This window comes from Catharus ustulatus, chromosome 4 (genome assembly GCF_009819885.2).
Source record: "Catharus ustulatus isolate bCatUst1 chromosome 4, bCatUst1.pri.v2, whole genome shotgun sequence".
NCBI classification, from domain to species: domain Eukaryota; kingdom Metazoa; phylum Chordata; class Aves; order Passeriformes; family Turdidae; genus Catharus; species Catharus ustulatus.
In genome coordinates this window covers 44,521,272-44,543,092 of record NC_046224.1, presented here as the reverse complement: position 1 = coordinate 44,543,092, position 21,821 = coordinate 44,521,272, and the positions used below count along the sequence as shown (strand labels likewise).

The window sequence follows — 21,821 nt, the reverse complement described above, 5'->3', positions numbered from 1 at the left end:
GAACCACTTAAGGTGCAAGTAAAGGATTAAACTAAAATAAGAGGTTGCATTTTATTGATTCTACCAAGGCTTATTTCCAAAAGCAACTAGGTTATGTACTGGGTCATGCAAGCTGTATGCAATGTACTGGATTATGCATGTGAAGACCCTGGTCCAGTGAAATGATTGGGAAGGAGAATGTTAGTCATGACCTCAGTGACAAAAGTTACATGGCTATGTCACACTGGGAGAAAGTTGCTCCACATTTATTATAAGGTTTAATATATGATGAATTATCTTGAAGTGGTAGATGAAGATTTATAGTGTAATTTCCTCCAGAGTAATCCGGTTCATTCTCCCATACACTGAGATGGTTTTCCTGCCATGTTTGGTTGTCAAATCTTAATAAAGATGATATGAAAAGGCAGGATTTGTCTCCTTAATGCACAGGAAGTATAGAGTCCAAGTCCTGCATATTTCTGTTGATGTAGCATTTCACACACAAGTTATGGTGCAAGACATTTATATTGTAATTCAGAGTGAAAAGAAAAGAGTTGTAGAAATAACAGGAAAATGAAGGTGAAAAGAAGAATCCCTTTAGCTACTAAGTGCCAGATATTAAAGTTCGTTTTGAACTTCTAATATTTACAGCCGGGTTGGAGAGCTTGTCTGTGTCAATGACGTCATTGTGAGATGCAACTCCAACTCCAAGTTCCTGTTTCATTAGTCCAGCTACATAAAAACTTTTGAATTTATGACTCATTTACTCAGTATCACACCATTTAAGTTGTGTTTCATCTCACTTTTTTGAGGCAAAAGGAACTGATTATGAAACAGGATATGCAGGTCGCAATAACTTACACATGGAAAGGAAGTCACAGGTTCAGTTCAAACTCTTTTACTATCACTGAATAGCCTGTGACTTTAAAATGTTCTAGAGGAAGAAAAAACATGTAACATAATACTTGTTTTTCTCTATTCATTGTGCACATTTTAATCAAATTTCCATTAATAAATCTTTTCATAATTCAATCTGTTTTATTAGAAAAGTGAATGCTTGCCAAAAAACAAACAAACAACAACAAAAAAAAAACCCAGAAGTGGAGAGTGACAGTCAACTGCATTTGTGGCATAAATTAAGTTCTTTATGCAATCACATTATTACCAGTTAAAATTGGTGAAACTATATTGAAGAATGAAGTCTGTGTCCTAGTGATAAACCCTCGTAAGTTTTGAAGAATGATGAATATTTATGTCATATAAAGTTGGCTCAGATTGCAGAGACCACCTAATTTGTTGAACCACCTTACAGCTTGCCACTGTGTCATCATAGTTTCCACAGGAGGGTTATTCAGAGCTGCTCAGCTGTATTAGTCTTTCCCAGTTTTACTACCATTGCAGGGTCCCTAGGCCTCCAGCAGCCTGAAGTACAACAGCTGCCTCAACATGAATTTGGCACAGTTACAAGAAAAGTGAGGAAAAAAGAATTTGGGTAGATAGCAAAATGCTAGTTTTGCCCTCAGCTTTTTACTATTTTAAGGATAAATTCAACCTTCTACTAATGTATGAACTGCCCTTAGCTGGCTCTCTTTCATTTGTTCTTGTGATCATGGTAGTCATTTATGTTTAATTTGTATCTCAGATAACCTGTATGTCCAATCATATTAGCAAGCATAGATACAATGTTTTGGTCTCTTGGGAAGAAGCAACCAACAAAACAAAAACCTCTTGAAGTCAACTGCAGAGAACTGATCTTAAAAATCAAACCCCTGAAATCATATTTAAACAATTAAGTTTGTTTCCAAAACTGCAAGCACGCAGTCATTCTTATTTAGAGTCTGCATGATTTGTGGAGAGTGAGGTGTTTCTGAAAGCTGCGACACCTTACATGTTAGTTTATAAGAGCCCTGTATTACTTGCCTGCACTTTTTAGACTTTTTTTTTCCTTTTAAATTTGATGGTGTTGCTGGAAGATGGTAATCAGGGGCAATTCATCTTTATTTGGACATGAGATAGGGGAGTGGGGGACTGATGTTTTCTTTAATAATGGAAAACTCCAGGAAGTTTATCCTCATTATGTGCTTTAGGTCCAGATCCAGTGAAGCAAATATCAGCCAGTCTTCCAAATCAATTATTAAAGTATCTTCATTATGTTCAAGTCCTTTTCTTCAGCAAGGAGATTGACACTGATTGTTTTATGATTCTGTCTTGTTAGTCTCTGCACTGAAAGGCCATAAATATGCTAGTGCATCTGTGCAGAGGATCTCCATTAGGGCTTGGGACCACCCACTAATTTCTCCTGAGCACAGCAGTAGCTGTCATATAGCACCTTTTCATTAGCTACTGACCTGGACTGAATCGAAGCTGGTGACCAAGAGGAGAAAGGTATCCCAATATTAATCCTCAGGGCTGTCAAGTATTTTCATTAAAATTTTTGAATAACTTCTTTATCCTTCAAGTAAGTCTGCTATCGTGTGGTTGTAAACTTACAGTTTTATGCTTTGTAAAATTGCCAGAGCATGTCATTGTGCATATATGACTGCAAACCCTGCTGCTAGAAACTGGGAGGTTGCCAGTGGCTCTCAATTCCTGCATTTGTATGGGTCAATACACGTAACAGTGAGCATGCACACAAAATGACTTCCTGCCCCAAATCAGTACTTTTCAGCTGTTTAAACAATTATTTGGATTTTCTTTAAAGGTTATAGTTTTATTCCCTTATACCATCTGTTTTATTTAATCCTGAGAACATATAGAGTGGGAATGGGACAATGACAGGATTGCTGTCAAGTAAACTACACAGTGTCTGCATCCTGTTGAGTAGTTAAGATGTATATTGGATAATCGAAATTGATAAATACTAAGTTTTAATTGTGAAAAAACGTGTTTCTGTCAAGCAGTTATATTTTACATATTTTGACACAAAAAATAATGTGTACCAAATCTATGTCGAGGTATTGACATTTTAGCAGTAGACTGCATAAAAGAGGACATTTTAGCTGGTGTGATGCAAGGTTACTCACAATGCCAGTCTGCAAGACTTTTATTAATTTTTTAAAATAATTTTTGACAAATGTGAATAAATGGAAGTGATGGCCAATGTGAACAAATGGAGCTTTGCTGATTGTTTTTAATTAGATAACTTTATGCTCTAGGTTGATATAATTAAAGATTTTTCTCCCCTTTATCTGTGAAATGACCATTTGAGCCTGTAAATAGCACAATTCTTTTGATGTTATGTATGCTGGCACATGTCATCATTGTGTGTTGTAGGTCTCCTGACTAGCCTGAACTTGAGTGCAGTATGCCATTTGGAAAGTGCCAAAAGGAGTAGAGCAGTCATGTATTTTTGGTGATTCCAGTAAATAAAAATTAATCATGTTTGACAAATCTTTGTGGCCTTATAGTTCTGTAGGTAGAAGCTACAATTTTATGACTGTATTCACTGAACTGTGCTTTGATGTTCTAGAAATAGACACAGAGTGCAACCAGCTAAAACTAATTGTGTTAGTCTGTTAAAAAAGACAATTATGCAAAATCTGTAGATGTTCATTCTGTCAGTATTAATGATACATATGCTTAGTGCCTCTCATTTTGAAGCCTCAATGCTAGACTTAGATAAGCCATTATAACTTTTGCCAGACCACAATTGCCAGCCATAGATTTAAATATGCAAAATGTGTGTTTGACTATCACCTCACTCTGCCAATTGTTTTAATTTATGATTATTTTATTTTGTTCTGTGTGTGTATGTGTGTGTCTTTACTGCGCTAGTAAAAGAGGAAAAATCAGGTCTGGGCTATATGTCATATGTTTTTTTGTCTTGAACTTTTTGTTTGTGGGTTTGTTGTTTTGTTGTTTGGGCTTTTTTTCCTAAAACAACATGAACCACTGCAATATAAGATAGTGTACTCTATCATGTGGTTGATGTGCCATGTGGATTTGGCTTTAAGGAATATGGATTCACCAAAGAAAGTTTGCTAAATAATAAGGCTGAATTCTTGCCTCCAATGAACATGCATTTTGTGAAACTGGAATCCTGTAAATGTTAAGCCTGCTCATATCTTTGCCAGGATGATCTCTTGAAATGTGGCCTCTGTGTTGGTTTTGGTGGAAGCTGGTCTTCATATAGTTTTTGGTGTGCTGCACAACTTCCTTCACTCTATTTTATTGTCTCTAAGACCCCAGAGGGAAATACTGAGAATCTAAAGCAGCTGTAATCATGAACAGACCTCATTATTATTCCTATGTTAACTTATGGGATAGTGCAGGATGTATGCCATGTCTGTTTCCAAACCACAAAACTTGAGAAAGCCTATATGGCTGTATCTGTAAAATAACACTCAAGGCAACTCAAGAGGTGCAGACCACAATGCCTTTCTTCCACTGGGGTTAAGCTTAACTGTTCTTTATTCTGCAGGCTGCCTATTTTACAACACAAACCACAGCAGCTAATTTCGTGGGGACAGGGATAAACAGGTTGCAGGTGTCTTACTGAATATGATAGTGATTTGTGTTTGAGTATCAGACTAGACTAATCCAATATCACTGTTTTTTTCAAGAGTAATGATCAGTAATGGATCTGCTTTGGCACTTCTATACCATAATGGACCTATAGTGATTTGGTGATTCCAATGATAAGGAAATCTCTGTTTCAGAAAATGTCTATTCTTTTTACCATCAGTTCTATTAGGCTTTGGTTTTTTATCCCCTGACTAGTTGTCATACCCTTGACCATTGTCTTTAAAAATTACCATTTCTATTACGATTGTTTTATGGTTGTCAGGATTTATTTCTGATAAAATCTGACTTTCCACACTAAAATCAGAAATACTTTTTTTTTTTTTAACTTCCCATATTAAACCCTAAAATATTTTCTATTTATGTACTTTCATTTTTGGTAACTTTACCTTTGTTTGTGTATATAGTGCTATTTAGGATACATTGAAAAGAAATGGGGCTGCATCAGGGGACATTCAGAATGGATATTAGGAAAAGATTTTTCACTGTGAAGGTGACTGGTCAATGGACCAGGCTCTGCAGGGAAGTGGTTGCAGCACCCAGCCTGTCAGAGCTCAAGAGGTATCTGGAAAACACTTATTCACATGGTTTTAGGTAGTCCTGTCTGGAGCAGGGAGCGGGACTGAATGATATTTATGGGTCCATTCCAACATGAGAACTTCTAGGTTTCTGTGATTTCATAGAACCATAATATGCTTTCTCTCCCACAACCCTCACCAACGTTTTTTTTTTAAGAGCATGACTAAAGCTCTAGTTTCCCTTCTGATTTTAGCTTGGGTAAGTATAATGCTTGTCCAGAAAAGTAGCATGAAGCTGATGTTCACCCCAAAGCCCTTTACAATACTTTTTGCAATATGTTTCTATCACTTCCTTACTCCTTGGACATTGAGTATGTAGGATACCTTTCTTCCTCAGTCTGGAGATCTGCACCATAAAGTAGCTGACCACAAAACTTGCCATAGCACTTAAACATTCATATTATTTAGGTTAAAGTCTAGTGATAACAATAGTTGTTTTTCTGCAGTGCTTGGAGTTTGGAAATTTTAACTGTACATGATTGTGTCAGGGTGACACAATTTTAAAATAATTTCACCCCACGTTTTTTTTTTTAGGGACGCAAGAGTGAGGCAGAGAAGTACTTCATGAAGGCTATTCAGCTGGATCCTACCAAAGGAAACTGCTACATGCATTATGGTATGTTTCAGATAGATAGGATTTCAACATATATTGCAGGCTTGCTTTTAATCTCTCCAAGTGATTAAAGATTTGAAAAGTTTTACTGGCAAAATATCTTCTTTAAAAGGAAAGAAACTAATCTACCATATATTACTTCATTACAATTTTTCAATCATTGTAGAGGGAGAGGTGAAGATTTTCATATTTTGAATAGCTTTTCTCCTATGAGAGGAATTTCAATATTGCTGCCTCCCTGGGAAAGAACTAAAGTGACTATTGCCATATGTAAAAGTTTCATGGCCTAGAATATTATTCTTAACAGTTTTGGCCTGACTTCACTGATTGTTGGTGGGTGGGCAACCAGGAGTTTTACTTTAGTGTGCATGAGTTCCATATATTGAAGTGTCTTACAGACCTTACATTTACCTTCTTCCCAGCACCTTCTTGGCTTGAAGTTGCAAAGTACTACAAAAGGCTTTGACAAGTTGGCTGTATCACTCCTTTTAAGCCATGCATGTTGCATAAAGCACACAGTTAATTTGAAGGTATCTTCATAACTTTGGATTGTTTTTGCTAGATGTGCAAAAAACATTTCCAGATGTGTTTAGTCTCAAGGAACCAAAATTATTTATCTTTATGGACTTCATGTATTTTAAAGCTGATAATGGACACATCTTTAAATGCAGGCTGTGTTGTGCCAATTGGAACGTAGAAAGTAATGTTTCATCTTAGTTCAGAAAGATGGTAGGGAACCACAAAGCACACACTATATATATCTTTTTGTATTACTTGAATTCCCTCTTCTGATTCTACATAGTACAATAAATAAAAATGAATGGGCAAGAGGTAAAATCAATCTCACATAATAACCATGTTTTTACTCTGTGATATCTTTGTCTGAATTCCTCACATGTTGCATTTGTTTGGTCCTATGCAGTATGGAATTCTGTGTGCTAGATTCCCAGAAACAACCTTTGGACTTAGAACATGTATTGAAATTAGTGTAGCCCAGTGTTGCATTATTCTGCATTACAAAACATTGCGGTTCATAGCCTTGTCTTCCATTTATGCCTGTGCAAGTAAAGATGATAGGGATATTTGTGTATATAAACTCCATTATTTCAAGTGTATGAAAGAATTGTGTATATCTCAAGACAATGAGGAAAAGTTACAGCTGGTTGTTTCTTGAAATCCTACTCAAGATCCTTCTAGCCTTTATTATTAAGAAATTTGTCCTTAATTATTAGGAAATCTTTGCATACAAACTGAATGCTTGGTCTCAACAGTTCATCTCAGCAAATGATGTTATGATTTAATGTATTTTATTACAGGTCTAGAATTTTTTTTCTTTTTTGCTCATTGCTCATCAACTTACATGTCCTTTCCTGCAATATTCCCTCTGTCTCATTTTCAAGCACCCTATAAACTAAAAGCATGGTTATCCAAATCATCATTCATGTCTGATATATTGACTTCTTCATTACCAGATTACAATATTCATGTGGTGTGCTATTTCCTAATTAAGATTATTCTCTAAAAACATTGGAAAACTTTTCCTTTATTGTACCTCAGGTTCAAAAAGTGGGTTCTCTCAGAGGTGATAATTGCAACATAGGTGAGGTTCTACTCAGCAGGTTAGGAGTGAAGGGTGAGATTTAGTCAGTGTTTGAAATAACAGCATACTAAAATGGGATGCTGAAGGGCAATAGACACAAGAAGGTTCTCTCTAACAGTCACTAGCTCTTGGAGCGTTATACTCAGAGAGCTCTTCTGAATGTGTGTGAAATCTTTTCATAATGTAACTTCTGATCACCTCACTGATTCTGTGATGTTGTTCTACATCTATATCAGAGTAGCTATGAGAAAGATATGGTCCTCTTCTGTTTGGCTCTTGTGTCTGCGTAATACAGCTGATCTCAAATCCTTATCACTTTGGGCACAGGACTTTATAAAATTTGAAATAAATTCTTTGCCTTTGAAATAAATTTCTTTCCCTTTTTCCTTTCTTTTCTTGCTAGCTTTATTTCTCTTCTCTTTTCCACCTATTTTTTGAATTAATGAGGGCTGTGTGCTGTGTGTTACCAGGGGCATTGCAAATAATCTATTGGAATCTCTAGTGAACACTTCAAGCTTTACCTCTCCATCTCATTAATTTGTTCCAGCACCTTGTCACAGGTACATTCTACATCCTATATGCCAAGAGTTTAATTATGGGGAAATACATCCATATTTTACATGTAAATCTTAGAGAAAATCTTAGAAAATCTTAGGAAAAAAATATTTTTTTTTCTCAGCATGAAGATATTGGAAGAGAGAATAAAGTAGTTGGCATCAGTCCTAAAAAACACGTACCTCTCATAGCAGCCAAATGAAGAGTGGTCAGCTGGGACATGACAGGGTGTTGATGGAGTAGCAGGAATAAATGGGCCGAAGATTTTCTTCCAAGTGCACATGGATTGCATATACTTATAATTTGTGCTTCCAGGTTGTGCAGATGTTCTTTTTGACTTCTAACCTTCTGGACTGTTCTTGGAGCTATGAGAAAAACTTTCAATATGCTGTAACTTTTAAGAGGCTTACCTTTGTATTATTATGTTCTTTAATTCAAGCTGTAAGCCAAAGCTATTTTTAGGTATGACTTGGTCCAGGAGGCAGCTTATTTAATCACATGAAAATTTGGAGGGAGTGGAATACTTTCATGGCTGCTTCTTGAGAGATCCAACCACAGCATGTTTCTCTGCTCAAGCTGGCATTATAATTAGTTTTCTATAGGTACTTGGCTGACTTTGGATTTAAGGGGATTTAAGTTTTAAGCATCATTTCCCAGACTCATTATGCTTGAAGATGTCTGAAGGGAGAAATAGTGGAAAAGATGAAGACATATAAATCCCTGTAGACTGCTGACATGATGCCACTTCACTGGACATAAGGAGAAATGGCTTTTACTCTAGTGACCAGAGAGGGGATGGCAGTCCCCTCTCAGATGGAAATGCAGGATGCTGCTTGCCTGACCATCTTTCTTTTGCCCTTCCTTCCTTCCTTTCTGCCTCTCATATGCCAGTTATCTGAACATGTGAAGTTGGTACAAAACCACTGTCTTACAAATACATGAGTATTGATGAGTGATCTGGTACAAGCTGCTCAGGTACACATTATGCTACCAAAAACACCTCACAGGTGGAAGAGAGAAAATTCTCATGGATCAGGAAGAAGAAAAAGTGAGAGAGGAAAGAGTGAAGAAGCATTAATACTTTTTTTTTTTTCCCTATAAGATTTGCTGCTTTTAATTGGGTATTTATAATACACATTTTCTAAAGACTGCCTAAAATGAACACTTTTGACTAAAAGAGGTCAAACTTAACATTTATTTATTTATTAATTTCCTTTTTTTCTCTCTGGGAAAGTTTCCTTCTAACTGTCATACCCACATCTAGTCAGGATATTAGCAGTCATGCATCCCACTCTACTTTGAACATTTAACTCAAGCAGGCCATTTTGAATCCTGCAAATCTTGGTAGCATCAGTCATCAACAGATGGTTGACATAATTGCTCTCCATGGACTGTTGATTCTCTCTGAGCTACTGGCCTCGATGAAATGAAAGGGATGAATCTAAGTCTCAGTCTGAGAAACCACGAAGAGCTACCTATGAACTAAACAAGTTAACAGGAGCTGTCCTCAAAATATTTTAAGAACATAATGGCATATAAAGTGTCAGTATATCAAATCTGTTAACAAATGTGCTCAACACAGGGATGTTCAGTCAGGTCAGACAAGTAAGTGTCCTTATGGCTCAGAGACTATGTACAGTAATTTCACGACTATAAGGCGCACCCTTTTGACTAAAATCTCCCCCCAAAACCGGAAGTGCGCCTTATAGTCCGGTGCGCCTTATCTGATCTACAAAGTTGCGACATTTGCCACCCCGGAAGTGAGAGCCCGTCGGCATCGGGGCCTCCCCCGTGCGGGGCGGGTCCGCCGGCTTCGGGGCCGCCCCCGCGTGGGGCGGACCCGCCGGCTTCGGGGCCTCCCCGCCGGCATCGGGGCCGCCCCCGCGCGGGGCGGACCCGCCGGCATCGGGGCCTCCCCGCCGGCATCGGGGCCGCCCCCGCGCGGGGCGGACCCGCCGGCATCGGGGCCTCCCCGCCGGCATCGGGGCCGCCCCCGCGCGGGGTGGACCCGCCGGTATCGGGGCCTCCCCGCCGGCATCGGGGCCTCCCCGCCGGCATCGGGGCCGCCCCCGGGGCCACCCCCGCGCGGGGTGGACCCGCCGGCTTCGGGGCCTCCCCACCGGCATCGGGGCCTCCCCCGCGCAGGGCCGTCCCGCCGGCATCGGGGCCGCCCCCGCGCGGGGCGGACCCGCCGGCTTCGGGGCCGCCCCCGCGCGGGGCGGACCCGCCGGTATCGGGGCCTCCCCGCCGGCTTCGGGGCCGCCCCCGCGCGGGGCGGACCCGCCGGCTTCGGGGCCTCCCCACCGGCATCGGGGCCTCCCCCGCGCAGGGCCGTCCCGCCGGCTTCGGGGCCACCCCCGCGCGGGGCCGGCCCGCCGACATTGGGACGGCTCCCTTGCGGGGGGTGTTAAAGCCGCAGGGATCGGATCGGCTGCTGCGCGGGGGGGGCAAAAGCCGCAGGGATCGGATCGGCTGCTGCGCGGGGGGGGCGAAAGCCGCAGGGATCGGATCGGCTGCCGCGCGGGGGGGGCGAAAGCCGCAGGGATCGGATCGGCTGCCGCGCGGGGGGGCGAAAGCCCCCGGAATCACGGCGGCCGCCGCGCGGGCGGGGCGAAAACCCCCGGAATCACGGCAGCCGCCGCGCGGGCGGGGCGAAAACCCCCAGAAGCACGGCGGCCGCCGCGCGGGGGGGGCGAAAGCCCCCGGAAACACGGCGGCCGCCGCGCGGGCGGGGCGAAAGCCCCCGGAATCACGGCGGCCGCCGCGCGGGGTGGGCGAAAGCCCCCGGAAGCACGGCGGCCGCCGCGCGGGCGGGGCGAAAGCCCCCGGAATCACGGCGGCCGCCGCGCGGGGTGGGCGAAAGCCCCCGGAATCACCGCGGCCGCCGCGCGGGGGGGGGGGCGAAAACCGCCGGAAGCACGGCGGCCGCCATGCGGAGAGGGGGAAAACCGCCAGAATCGGAGCGGCTGCCACGCGGGGAGGGGGCAAGCAGCTGGAATCGGGGCAGCGGCGGCACGGGGCAAGCCTGCCGGCATTGGGTCACCCGGAGCGCCAGGGAACTCCCGGAACAGCGGGGCCCTGGGGATGCTGCACGGAGCGGCGGTGGGCATAGCCCGGCCTTGCCGGGTACAGGCAGGCCCGGGAGCCAATGGCTGCTGGGTTGAGGCGGGGCCTCGGCCAGCAAGCGCGCGGGAGGAGCTGGGGGCGGAGCCTCGCTGCAAAAAAAAACCCCGGTGCGCCTTATAGACCGGTGCGCCTTATCTGATCTACAAAGTTGCAAAAGTGCCGGCTCCCGGGGGGTGCGCCTTATAGTCCGGTGCGCCTTATGGTCGTGAAATTACTGTAATTTTGGATATAGTATTTGGATATATGACAAAGGAGGTAAAAGTCTCTATTTCTATCTGCACTGAGCCTATCTCAGGAGAAGTTGAAGAAAGATAATGTATAAAATTTGTCAGTGCACAGAGATGAAATGCATTTCAAACAGTGACATACTTACATGCTCATCTCCTTTAAAAAAACAAAAAATCAAAATAAATTCTTCAGTCAGTAGGATGCAGTGTATTTGAGGACTTTGAAATTGTTGAAAGCCTTCTCTACTAGCTTTCCTTTAAACCAGAAACACCATAAATCTACAGTGATATTTGTTATGTAAAGAGTTTATCTCCAGAAGTGTCTTCTTTTATTTATATTTTGCTGTTTAAAAACAAAAATAGAATAATAATAATCATAATCATAAAAACCCACCAAGCAAACAATAAAACAAACCAAAACAAACAAAAAAACCATACACACACAAAAAACCCAAAAAACAAAACAAAACAAAAATGAAACCAAACAACTCCAAAAAAACTGCCAAAGCAGCGTTCATTTTACTTGTCTGCTAAATATAGTTTTTCCACTATGTCTCTTAAAGTGCATTTAGTGTCCTCATTCCAAAATGATGAAAATGGAGTGGGGAATAAAAGAGACAAAGAAGGAGTGAGATTTCAAGATAAATGTGTGTAGAGGTCCCTTCTCCCTTCTATTTATAATGACTTCATTGAAAAAGAAAAGTCTAGAACCCAACAGGTTGTTCAAATTAACTCTTTTTATAAATAGCTGTTTGGACTTCCCTTTAAAATAGTTTCCTTTGAATAATACATTGTTTCTAATAACCCTGAATTGTTTAAAGATTCCTTTTTCATTATAAAAAATTACTATTCTCATTATAATAATTATGCATTCACTTAATTTGGCAGTTCACATTGATCATCTGCCTTTTTAAGTGCACTCCTAGTTAGAGACGTGAAACAAAAAGAAATTTTCAGATTATGTAAAACTAAAGTGTATTAGCTACATCCTTATTGAACTAAGACATATTCCCAAACACACTTCTGTTTTCACATTCTTTCACTTTTGAATTTGTGTTAATTTAGATGTTATTTTTATAGATTTTCTGGCATTATCTGTTTCTTTTTAAGCAAACTTAACTTCTTAACTGATGTTTTTATTATTTTTTAATTTAATCCTAATCTTTCTAATCATGGTTACTGCAAAGGGCTCTTAGCCCATTTCGATGCCTGAATTTTCACCTAAATTTATGAGCACTTTGTCTCTGTCTTACTTGCAAAGATGGTTGCTTTACCAATTCTATGTCACAGCCTGAAAATGGGTTGGAATTACTGTGGTTTAAGGATAAAAGTATATTTCATTGAAATATGATAGCAGGGAGTTTTCAAGTACCATTTTTTTAGTCTTTAAGTCTTAGACTTACATTTGTGAGTGTGAGAATTTCTTCTTTGATTGAGGTTCAGTAAGGTGAAGTGCCAGGTTCTGAACTTCAGTCACACCGACTGCATGCAGCACTGCAGGCTGGGGGCAGAATGGCTGGAAAGCTGCACAGAGGAAAAGTACCTGGGAGCGTTGGTTGTCAGCAGCTGAGCATGAGCCAGCGTGTGCCCAGGTGGCCAAGAAGGCCAAAGGCATCCTGGCCTGGATGAGCAATAGTGTGGCCAGCAGGAGCAGGGCAGGGATTGTCCCCCTGTACTTGGCACTGGTGACTCCACACCTCCAGTTCTGTGTCTGGTTCTGGGCCTCTCACTCCAAAAAAGACGCTGAGGTGCTGGAGAATGCCCAGAGAATGACAACAAGGCTGGGGAAGGGTCTGGAGCACAAATTATTGTGAGGAAGAACAGCTGAGGAAACTGGGGTTGTTCAGCCTGGAGGAAAGGAGGCTCAGGAGAGACCCTATCACTCTCTCCACCTATCTGAAAGGAGGTTTGGTCTCTTCCCCCAAATGACCAATCACAGGATTAAAGGAAGTGACCTCAAGTTGAGCCAGGGGAGGTTCAGATTGGACATCAGGAAAAACTTCCTGACTGAAAGGGGAGTTAAGCTCTGGAACAGGCTGCCCAGAGAGCTGGTGGAGTCACCATCATTGGAGGTGTTCAGGAAAGCACTGGTCATCGCACTTAGTAGTATGTTTAATGGTGGATGTGATGATCATTAAGGTTTTTTCCAAACTAAATTATTCTTTTTACTGTATGTATAATATTTCCATGTAGTCACATTGTTCTCAGTGCTTGAGCTTTGTGTTTTTTCTCTTCATTGATTGAAGAGCAGCCTAGGAAAAATTAATATATTTTCCCCAGTATTTAAGAAAAACCTCCTAAGAAGAAAGCAATGAACTACTGAAAAATAGAGGATCAATATTGTATTTATAAGAAAGAGAAACATCAACTGTGACCTGGTCATGAAATCTTACTAATTTCTTTAGGGGAGTTTTACATGGATGGTAGAAATGTCACCCTAGTCCACAGATAGGTCAGTGTTCAATGAAATGACTAAAACTTCACAAACCATAAATCCAGTGAATGAATTATCCTATTTCTGACTGACAGGTGAGCTAAATGCAGTATATACCAAATGATACATAAAAGTGCATGGATCTTCTGTATTGGGAAGCCCAGATGCTACATGGTGATTTTGTATTGAGAATTAGATCCCTTGATGAGGTAGGGTCAAACTGAACCAGATACAGTATGTCCATCACTAAGTCACTTCCCAATATACACTCATGAACCTTTCTGCCAATCACAGAGGTTTTCCCATTTTAAGTCTGGAAATCCTAACATTAGTATACAATGATTTTGTAGGGAAGCGATAAACAAGTTAGTGACACTCAAATAATGCATGTTCATAGAACATATGTTGTCTTTGGAGAAAGGGTTTCTCTGTCTTCAACATACCATGTGCCATCAAATCAGGGTCCTGACTTTGGTCTGTGGCTTATACCTGCTCCTGCAATATCAATGAATGTAATTCGAAGACAGGATTTCTAGACCTGAAACAGGAAGATGTCTTGCAGAAAGACTATTAAGCTTCTGACCTTTCTGCTCCCAGAACTCTCTCTATAAACTTTTAAGAAAATCTTCAGCTCGTATTAACCAACCAGTATTTCTTACTTCCAAAATGAGGACAAAAACTGAGCTGTTCAGAACAGTCTACCAATTTAAAGTCCTTTTTGTCACTCTCTAGGCTATTGGTATCATACAACATTAAGAGAAGGTTATTACAGACCACTATAATAACTACTTTTTCCAAACTCCCTTTAGAACCAATCACCAAGTGGAATGCAGTGGAGTATTTCCAAACAAGCTAGGTCACTGACCTGTAATGCTGTGGAATTTCCATGCTTCTGGCTCGTCCCTTGGGTTTAGCCTTAAATCTAATCATTCTGGCATCTCTAATACGTGGTCAACTCTGCTTCCTCAGCACAATATACTGGACTTCTTCAGAGATGTGAAATAGTGCAGATCAGAGACAAGGTTAGAAATGTATCTGTATGCTTCTTCCATATTGCCAAAATGGAATGTTTCTGTAGAGACTGAAAAATGAACACAAACAATGCTGAAGGCTTTGTGGTACAAACAGTGCTGGGGCTTCTTTGCTAATGGTCATATGTTTTCACCTGTGGGGATTTTTGTAGAGATAGCATGAAGCTGCTACAAAAGTGCAGCTGGATAGTTCTTTTTCAGCCAAATTTTACGTTTCCAAACCTTATACATCATCAGGTGTCTGGGAAATGATGTAGTGCTCAGGATCTTTCTCAGTATTTGTAAAGCATGAGATCCTCTGTAGTATATATTTTCATCTTTTAGTTTGGTGAGAGCTTCCAGTGATCCAGATGTGGTCACAGGTTTAGTCGTCAAGTCCCAAAGGTTTGCTAGTTAATGTTTTCTCTCTTATCTGTGATCGTTCTCTGAATGATATCCAGTGGTATATTTAGCAAAACTGGAACAGATAAGTTTTTCAGACAAAGAAAAGGGCTAATAAAAAAGACTATTTTTCAAGCCAGTGCATATGACAATGCAGAACCCACTGGCTTGCTTAGTGTTTCATTATATTTTATTTGCATGGAAGAATTTTCTCTAGAAGAAGTAATTAAAGGGAGAAAGTCTCCAGAAGTCCTTCCAGCAAGAAACCAAGAGTACACCTTTAGATTAAGATGGAATTGGATACAAGAACCAGCAAAAATTGAAATGCTGCTACCATTTAGGTGATTGTGATACAAGTTACCTTCGTTTCTCCTATCACATCTTCCATGTTCAGCAAAAAATTGTCTAAACAGGTCAGGAAAATGAACATATTTTATCAAACAGTCCCTTGCTCTGAGAACTGCTCCTTCACAGCCAGTGAATCTGTTTTGAAACTCCTAAAGGAAACAGTTATTAGGTCATGTCTATTGACTTTGCATCTTGAGACATTGGTTTATCACCTGAAATAGTTTGGAAATCAATTAGAAGACCAGATATCTTCTCATTTCTTCCACTGAATGCAATTTAAATTTTCCATTTTGAAATTTCTGGCTGCATCATCTCTTTAGCTCTGCGTTGCTGCAGCAGAGCTGAAGTTGGTAGTAACTTCAGTGATGGTTCTGCTCATGCCACTGAGAATATAATTCTGCTCTCAGGACATCATCTACATCAGACAAGATACAATGCCTTGAGTCAGCCAGAATCTGCTCCCTCTTCTGATTTCTGTTGAAACTTGAAATGCATTGAAAGCACCAGCAGATATTCAGCTTCAAATTCTCAATGTTGAATGTGCTGAAAGAACATCTAGTGAAGTTTATTACAAACAGATTTTACAGTTGAATCTTGATAGGGACACTTTTCATGTTGTGGAAGTAAAATCTTTTGAAGAGGAAAAGAAGCAGAAGACTTTAAAAGTAGCAAATTTCAATTAGGATGGCATTGGAGGTTTTTTTCATTATTATTCAGGAGATAGTCTTGCTTAGATTACTAAAGATATCACCACACAAGTCTGTCATGGCAACCTAAGTAAATGCAGAACCAGCAGCATTCTGAGAACATTCAAGGTAGTTCTTTTCAAAAGCAACACTAGCAAGATGAGCTATTTTAGAAATCTGCTCTGTTCTGGGATGGAGTACCTTTGTATGTTTGCCAGTGAGTAAAAGAGGGAACATTTCAACTAAAAGATCAGTGCAAATTGCACTTTTATCTAGTAAATTAAGCAAATTGCACTTTTATCTAGCAAAATAAAGGCTCACAGTGCCTGCAAGGAATAGTTAAGCCCATTGTAGAGGAACACACTAATGCCTTTGTGCTGTGAGCATAAAAGATTTTTACATGCAGACATATCCCTACCAATTAATACCTTTCTTGTTACAATAAGGCAGCAGAACTACCAGTTCAGATGTATGGCTTTTAAATTGGTGGTGCATGTCTTAACAAATGCTTTACCAATGTTCATGATTGTTTTAGGGAGACAATTATACAGGATAGCAAAGTATATGCTTTCATTTATGTGGATTAATACCTTTTAAAAAATGGTAAAAGTTGAAAATAAACTGTTCTTTTCAATTGCTGGGAACTGGAAATTTTCTGTTCTTGTTTAAATTACATACATACTTATATCTTACTTTTCAGTAGATTGCATATATAGCCCCAAAACTTTTTGGTCAAATACAGACTCAAAACCACTGTTAATGGTTTGCAATGAAAAGTAAATTTGAACAAGGCTGCAGGTACAGATTTCAGCAGCTTTAAAGCTATTTCTGATTATAGATAGTTTAGGAAAAAATGACTAAGAGGATTATGAAATACTGCATCAGTTCTCTGCTATCAAAGGTCTTTAACAACTCTTGCTCTTTAATGACTGCACATTTACTCTCACCCCTATGCTTTCTAGCAAGAAAGGTAGGGTTTTTTTTCTGAAAGTCACATCTTTTCCTGAACTATGGATTTCCCATTTCCAGTTTAGAAGAAGAGTAATGAAAAATATTCTTTCCTCTAGATAGGAAAATGTGATATTTGGAGCTGTTTTTTTAAAAGCTGTTGTGATTCCAAAAAACAGTCAGGTTACCATAATTTATGTTGTTGGCAAGAGCTGGAATCGTTACACCTGCAATAAGTAAGCTCTCTATGTGATGCTGGGCAGTGTCTCATAAATCATGAGGTTTGCCAGCTGCTTTTCAGAGAAGAAAATCCTTTATATAAATTTAGACCCACACAAGTGGTTCCTGGATGCAGGGGCTTGCAGATTGTACCTTCTGATCCACCTTCAACACCTTGCCAATATTACACCCTGTAGTGCTATTCTCTTGGGAAAACTCTTTATGGCTGTGACAGGAAAGGTTCAGAAGTCTGTTTTTTTAATGAAGAAATGCAGCAGTAAACTGCCAATCCAGCTCATTCTTGTGTGAATTTAGTATATCAGATTGAAAGGAATGGCAGCTAATATTTTCAAAATGGTATTTTTCTACTTAGGTGCTTTAAATTAAATTGAGACGTGTGAATAAAATTAGTCTGCCGTAGGAGAACTTGGCAAATCAATTTTCAACTGAAAGTTTCCACCTTGTACTGGGTCTGGCTGGGATAGTGTTAATTTCATAGCAGCCTGGATGATGCCTTGTTTTGGATTTGTGACTAAAGCAGACTGGAGAGCACACACCAATATTTTGGCTGTTGCTGAATAATGTTTGAGCATTGTCAAGGCTTTATCTTTTTGGGATGGGACACAGCTTGGACAGCTGATGTGAGCTGGCCAAAGGGATAGATGTAACAGTCCATATAACATCATGTTCAGCAATAAAAACTGGGGAGGAGAAGCAAGAAGGGTTTTGGCTTCAGAGGTGGCTTTGTTTGGAGACTGGCTGAGCATCTCTCTCCCTGTGAGAAGTAGTGAGAAATTTTCTTCACTTTGCTGTTTGGTGTTTTAGTTTGGGGTGGGGGGTGCTTTCTTCCCCATATTAAACTGTCTTTATCTTGATGCAGAGATTTTCTTGATTTTACTCTTCTGTTTTCTCCCCTCACCCTGTGTGAGTGCTTGGATACTGGCAGGGAACAACCCACCATGTACCTGTACACTCAGGTATTGACTTTTTCACTAGACTGAGAAAGTTGCAGTGTATTTTATTTGTAGCCCATGCAATTAAGGAAATCTTTGATCAGTAACCCTCCTCTGGATGCTCTCTAATAGCTTCAAGAACTTCTTATGTTATAGTGCCCAAAACTGCACACAATATTCAAGGTGAGCTCAAACCACTGCAGAGTAGAGTGAGAAAATCACCTCCTCATCTGGCTCAGAGTGCTAGGGTACTGTGACTCATGTTAAACTTGTCATCTACCAGGACCCCCAGGTCCCTTTCCGTGGTCCTAGCATGAAACCTAAAAACCTTTCTGTGGTTTCTAGCGTATCATTCCCCAGTCTGTACATCCCACATGCAGAATCCAGCACTTGCCCTCAGAGGAGCTGACAGCTTCTCTCAGTATCATGGGCAAACTTACTTAGTATGCCTTAAAGACCTGCATTCAAGTCATTTATGAAGATAACTGGCCCTAAAATGGAGTTCTGGAAGGGCTTGTATATAGTGGATAATAGTGTTCATATTTGTATAATCTGCTACTTACCCACTCAGCATGAGTTATTGCCACCTCCAGCATAGGAGAGAGACTTGTGTATTATAATGTACAGTCCTAGAATTTTGTTTTCTGGAGAACTGAGAGTTTTACTTATATCTTCCTTCTTCCCCTTGGCTGAATGTATTAGTAGCATATCCACTTACCAGTGTTTCACTCTGCTAATCCAGGGATTTCATTAGCAAAAGTACCTTAATGTTAACATTTTATGGCTGGTTTGCTTTAACATGGACTTAAAGATTAGGGATACTGTTTTGCTTCATTCATTGGAAGAGAGTTGGAATATTAGTTGGTCAAGCTTATCTCAAAATTTACTCTTTAAAGAAGATAGGAATTCAGCCCAAATTGAAATACACAAACTATTTTATTTAGTAGATTTACTTGGAGAATTTTCAGATTCAAAGCTGAATTTGTCCTGTTGTATATAAGGCATACCCTGATGTGATACCCAAAAGAAAAAAAAAAGAAAAAAAAATTTAAAAAGTAAACCTTTAGGTTTTATCAGATTTTTTTTTCCCTCTAGAAGAAATTTCTGTTAACAGTTCAACCACTGATTTATAATTCTGAAGACAAATTAATTTCTTGTGGTCCAAACTGTTCTCAAGCTATGTTTTCTTTTTATGTTTTCTTCTTATTTATTTATTTATTCATTTTCCTGTGAGAGAAGGCTTTTTTTGTAAATCATCTGATTTTGGGCACAATAAGCATAAAGCATTGTACTGCATCAAAGTATGGTACATATTAGAGTGTGAAAGAAACTAAAGCCAGCAAACCTTATGTTGTGAATGCAGGAAGGTACCACAATGTTTTTACAAGTCTTGCAGATCTGAATAATTGAGATATAGGAGACTGAGAAAATAATCTGCCTACTCTCCCAAGCTGAAATGTATCTACAGAGAAAACAAAAAGCTAAGAAAGCTGCCTTTCATCACTTTTTGTATTGAAATTATTCCTTCTGCAAAGGTCTTTGCTGTACCAAAGCATCACTGGGTTCATGATGCTCGTACAGACCTTGCTAGCTCTGGTTAAGGGAATTTTTCCTATAAGCACACAGCAAGTATGTGAGCAACAGGGGATGCATGAAGAAAGGGGTAAAGAAATAAGAGAAAATCCCTTACCATGACAGGATATCATTTGCTCATGGTATATTGTCCCTGATGAGGCTTGTGGTTAGTGGTGGCATGGTGGAGTTCTGGTTGAGAGATCTTCCTTGACAAAGTAAGACAAAAAGAGAAGGATGGCATTCTGGAATGTATAGTCACTAGGTTTTATGATGGCTTTTCCAAACGTAAAGTTATGCAGGCACAGAGACTAGATGTTTGAATTCCCCAAAAAATTTGTTTCAAAAAATGACACATTTTACAGATCAGGTGTGAAAAAGCATTAAAAGGAGCAAAAATAAGGTTGAGTACCTTCCAAATTCTTTTTTCCACCTTCTTCAAAGGTAAACTCATTTTTATGGAGTTGTACTGTATGTTACATGTTTTGTTTTGAAACTACTGAACTACAGTTAAAGCTTATTTAATGCTAAATTATTCATTCTTTTCAGTTCATACTTGGTTTAATGATAATGATAATTTTATTTGTAAAAAGTGAGTCACTTGATTTTAGCCATCTTCTATTTTTGTTTAATGTGAGAGGTAAGTATCATTAAGAAACCTGTAAAAAGCTACCTGTTGTGATTCTTTCAGTATTAATGGAATGCATAATAAAATACAAGTCCATTAAGATATACATATCTATGATGATTTTAAAGCAAATACAACTAAAGGTGAAAAAATGTTATCATGCATGTACAAAAATGTATCATTTTATGTGATTTCAGGATATACTTCTAAAACAAATTTTGGAATATGCTTTGAGAATGTGTTTAATTTGTAGATACTATTTTATTTCAATTTGTTTTGAAGAAGCAAATACCATGGTAATTGTATAGGCAGAAAGGCATGTTCTCAAATGGCAGGCTTCTTGGGGTTTGGAGGTATTGTTTCTTGATGTCTGAGTTTTACTCCATCATTCTCAGTTTTCTTAAATATATTCAAAAATGTTATTACTTGTCATATTTATTGCATTTTTTCTACATTGACTGTATTTTAAAGATATTTAAATACAGAGCAGATCAGCAAATAACTAAACATTGAATTTGAGACTTTGGTTTCTTGCTTGGTTTATTAGTTTGGGGTTTGGTTGTTGGGTTGTTGTTTTTTTTGGGGTTTTTTTCTGTATGTGTGTGCTTCCTTTTCCTGACTGTACTGTCTGAAGTGTATTTCATCAGTTATTTTCTGTGAGTTCATGTTCATGCACTCCATTGCAGGTCAGTTCCTCCTAGAAGAATCCCGCCTAATAGAAGCAGCTGAAATGGCAAAAAAAGCAGCCGAACTTGATAATACAGAATTTGATGTTGTTTTCAATGCAGCCCATATGCTCAGGTTAGTGTTTGTTTTGTGCTTGCTGCCTCACTTCATTTTCCTCTTCTTATGGAGGAAAAAAAGTCTTTATAGCCTTTGCTTATGCAGGATTCTTTTTAAAGCCCAGTAACTCTTTTGAATAATTCAATATTATTGCTAATAAGATACCAAGAAGTGGAATTAAATTGTTGCAGCATTTAGCACTTTGCATTTCTTAAATTCTGTTTATTCTATCATAATTTCCTACCTTCAAAACTTCTGCTGTTCTCAAGCAGATAATGCAATTTGCTTGCAAATGAGAACAAGTGTTTCCTTTGTGAAGAACCTTCTATAAGATTTTCTTTCACCTGATTTTTAAAATTTTAGTGTGCATAGCAACTGAAAAGAGAAGACCATATTTCTCATCTGGATATAAATAGAGAATATTGAGACTTTCTGTTAATATCAGTAGGGAACATTATGATAGTTAGAAATCTAAATATTCCCAGGCTGATCATCACTTTGAGATGCAAAGGAGCACTTGGTGTTATTCTCAGAATCTGTGACTTAAAATGTAGTCTTATATTGAATTCCATTCTATCTGAATAGAACAAAACTTTGGACTTCTATTTTAGTTTTTAAAGCTCTCAGACCTAGTTATTC

At 39.5% G+C, this 21,821-nt stretch overlaps 1 protein-coding gene across 1 annotated transcript in view; it reads left to right on the top strand.

Annotated features, from left to right (window-relative positions):
• TMTC2 (transmembrane O-mannosyltransferase targeting cadherins 2) overlaps positions 1-21,821 on the top strand; it is a 245,508-nt gene that overhangs the window by 193,909 nt on the left and 29,778 nt on the right. Inside the window, exons 9-10 of the mRNA XM_033058311.2 lie at positions 5,613-5,694; positions 21,086-21,200. Of these exons, the coding sequence (XP_032914202.1) occupies positions 5,613-5,694; positions 21,086-21,200 (197 nt within the window). The remainder of the gene's footprint in view (positions 1-5,612; positions 5,695-21,085; positions 21,201-21,821) is intronic.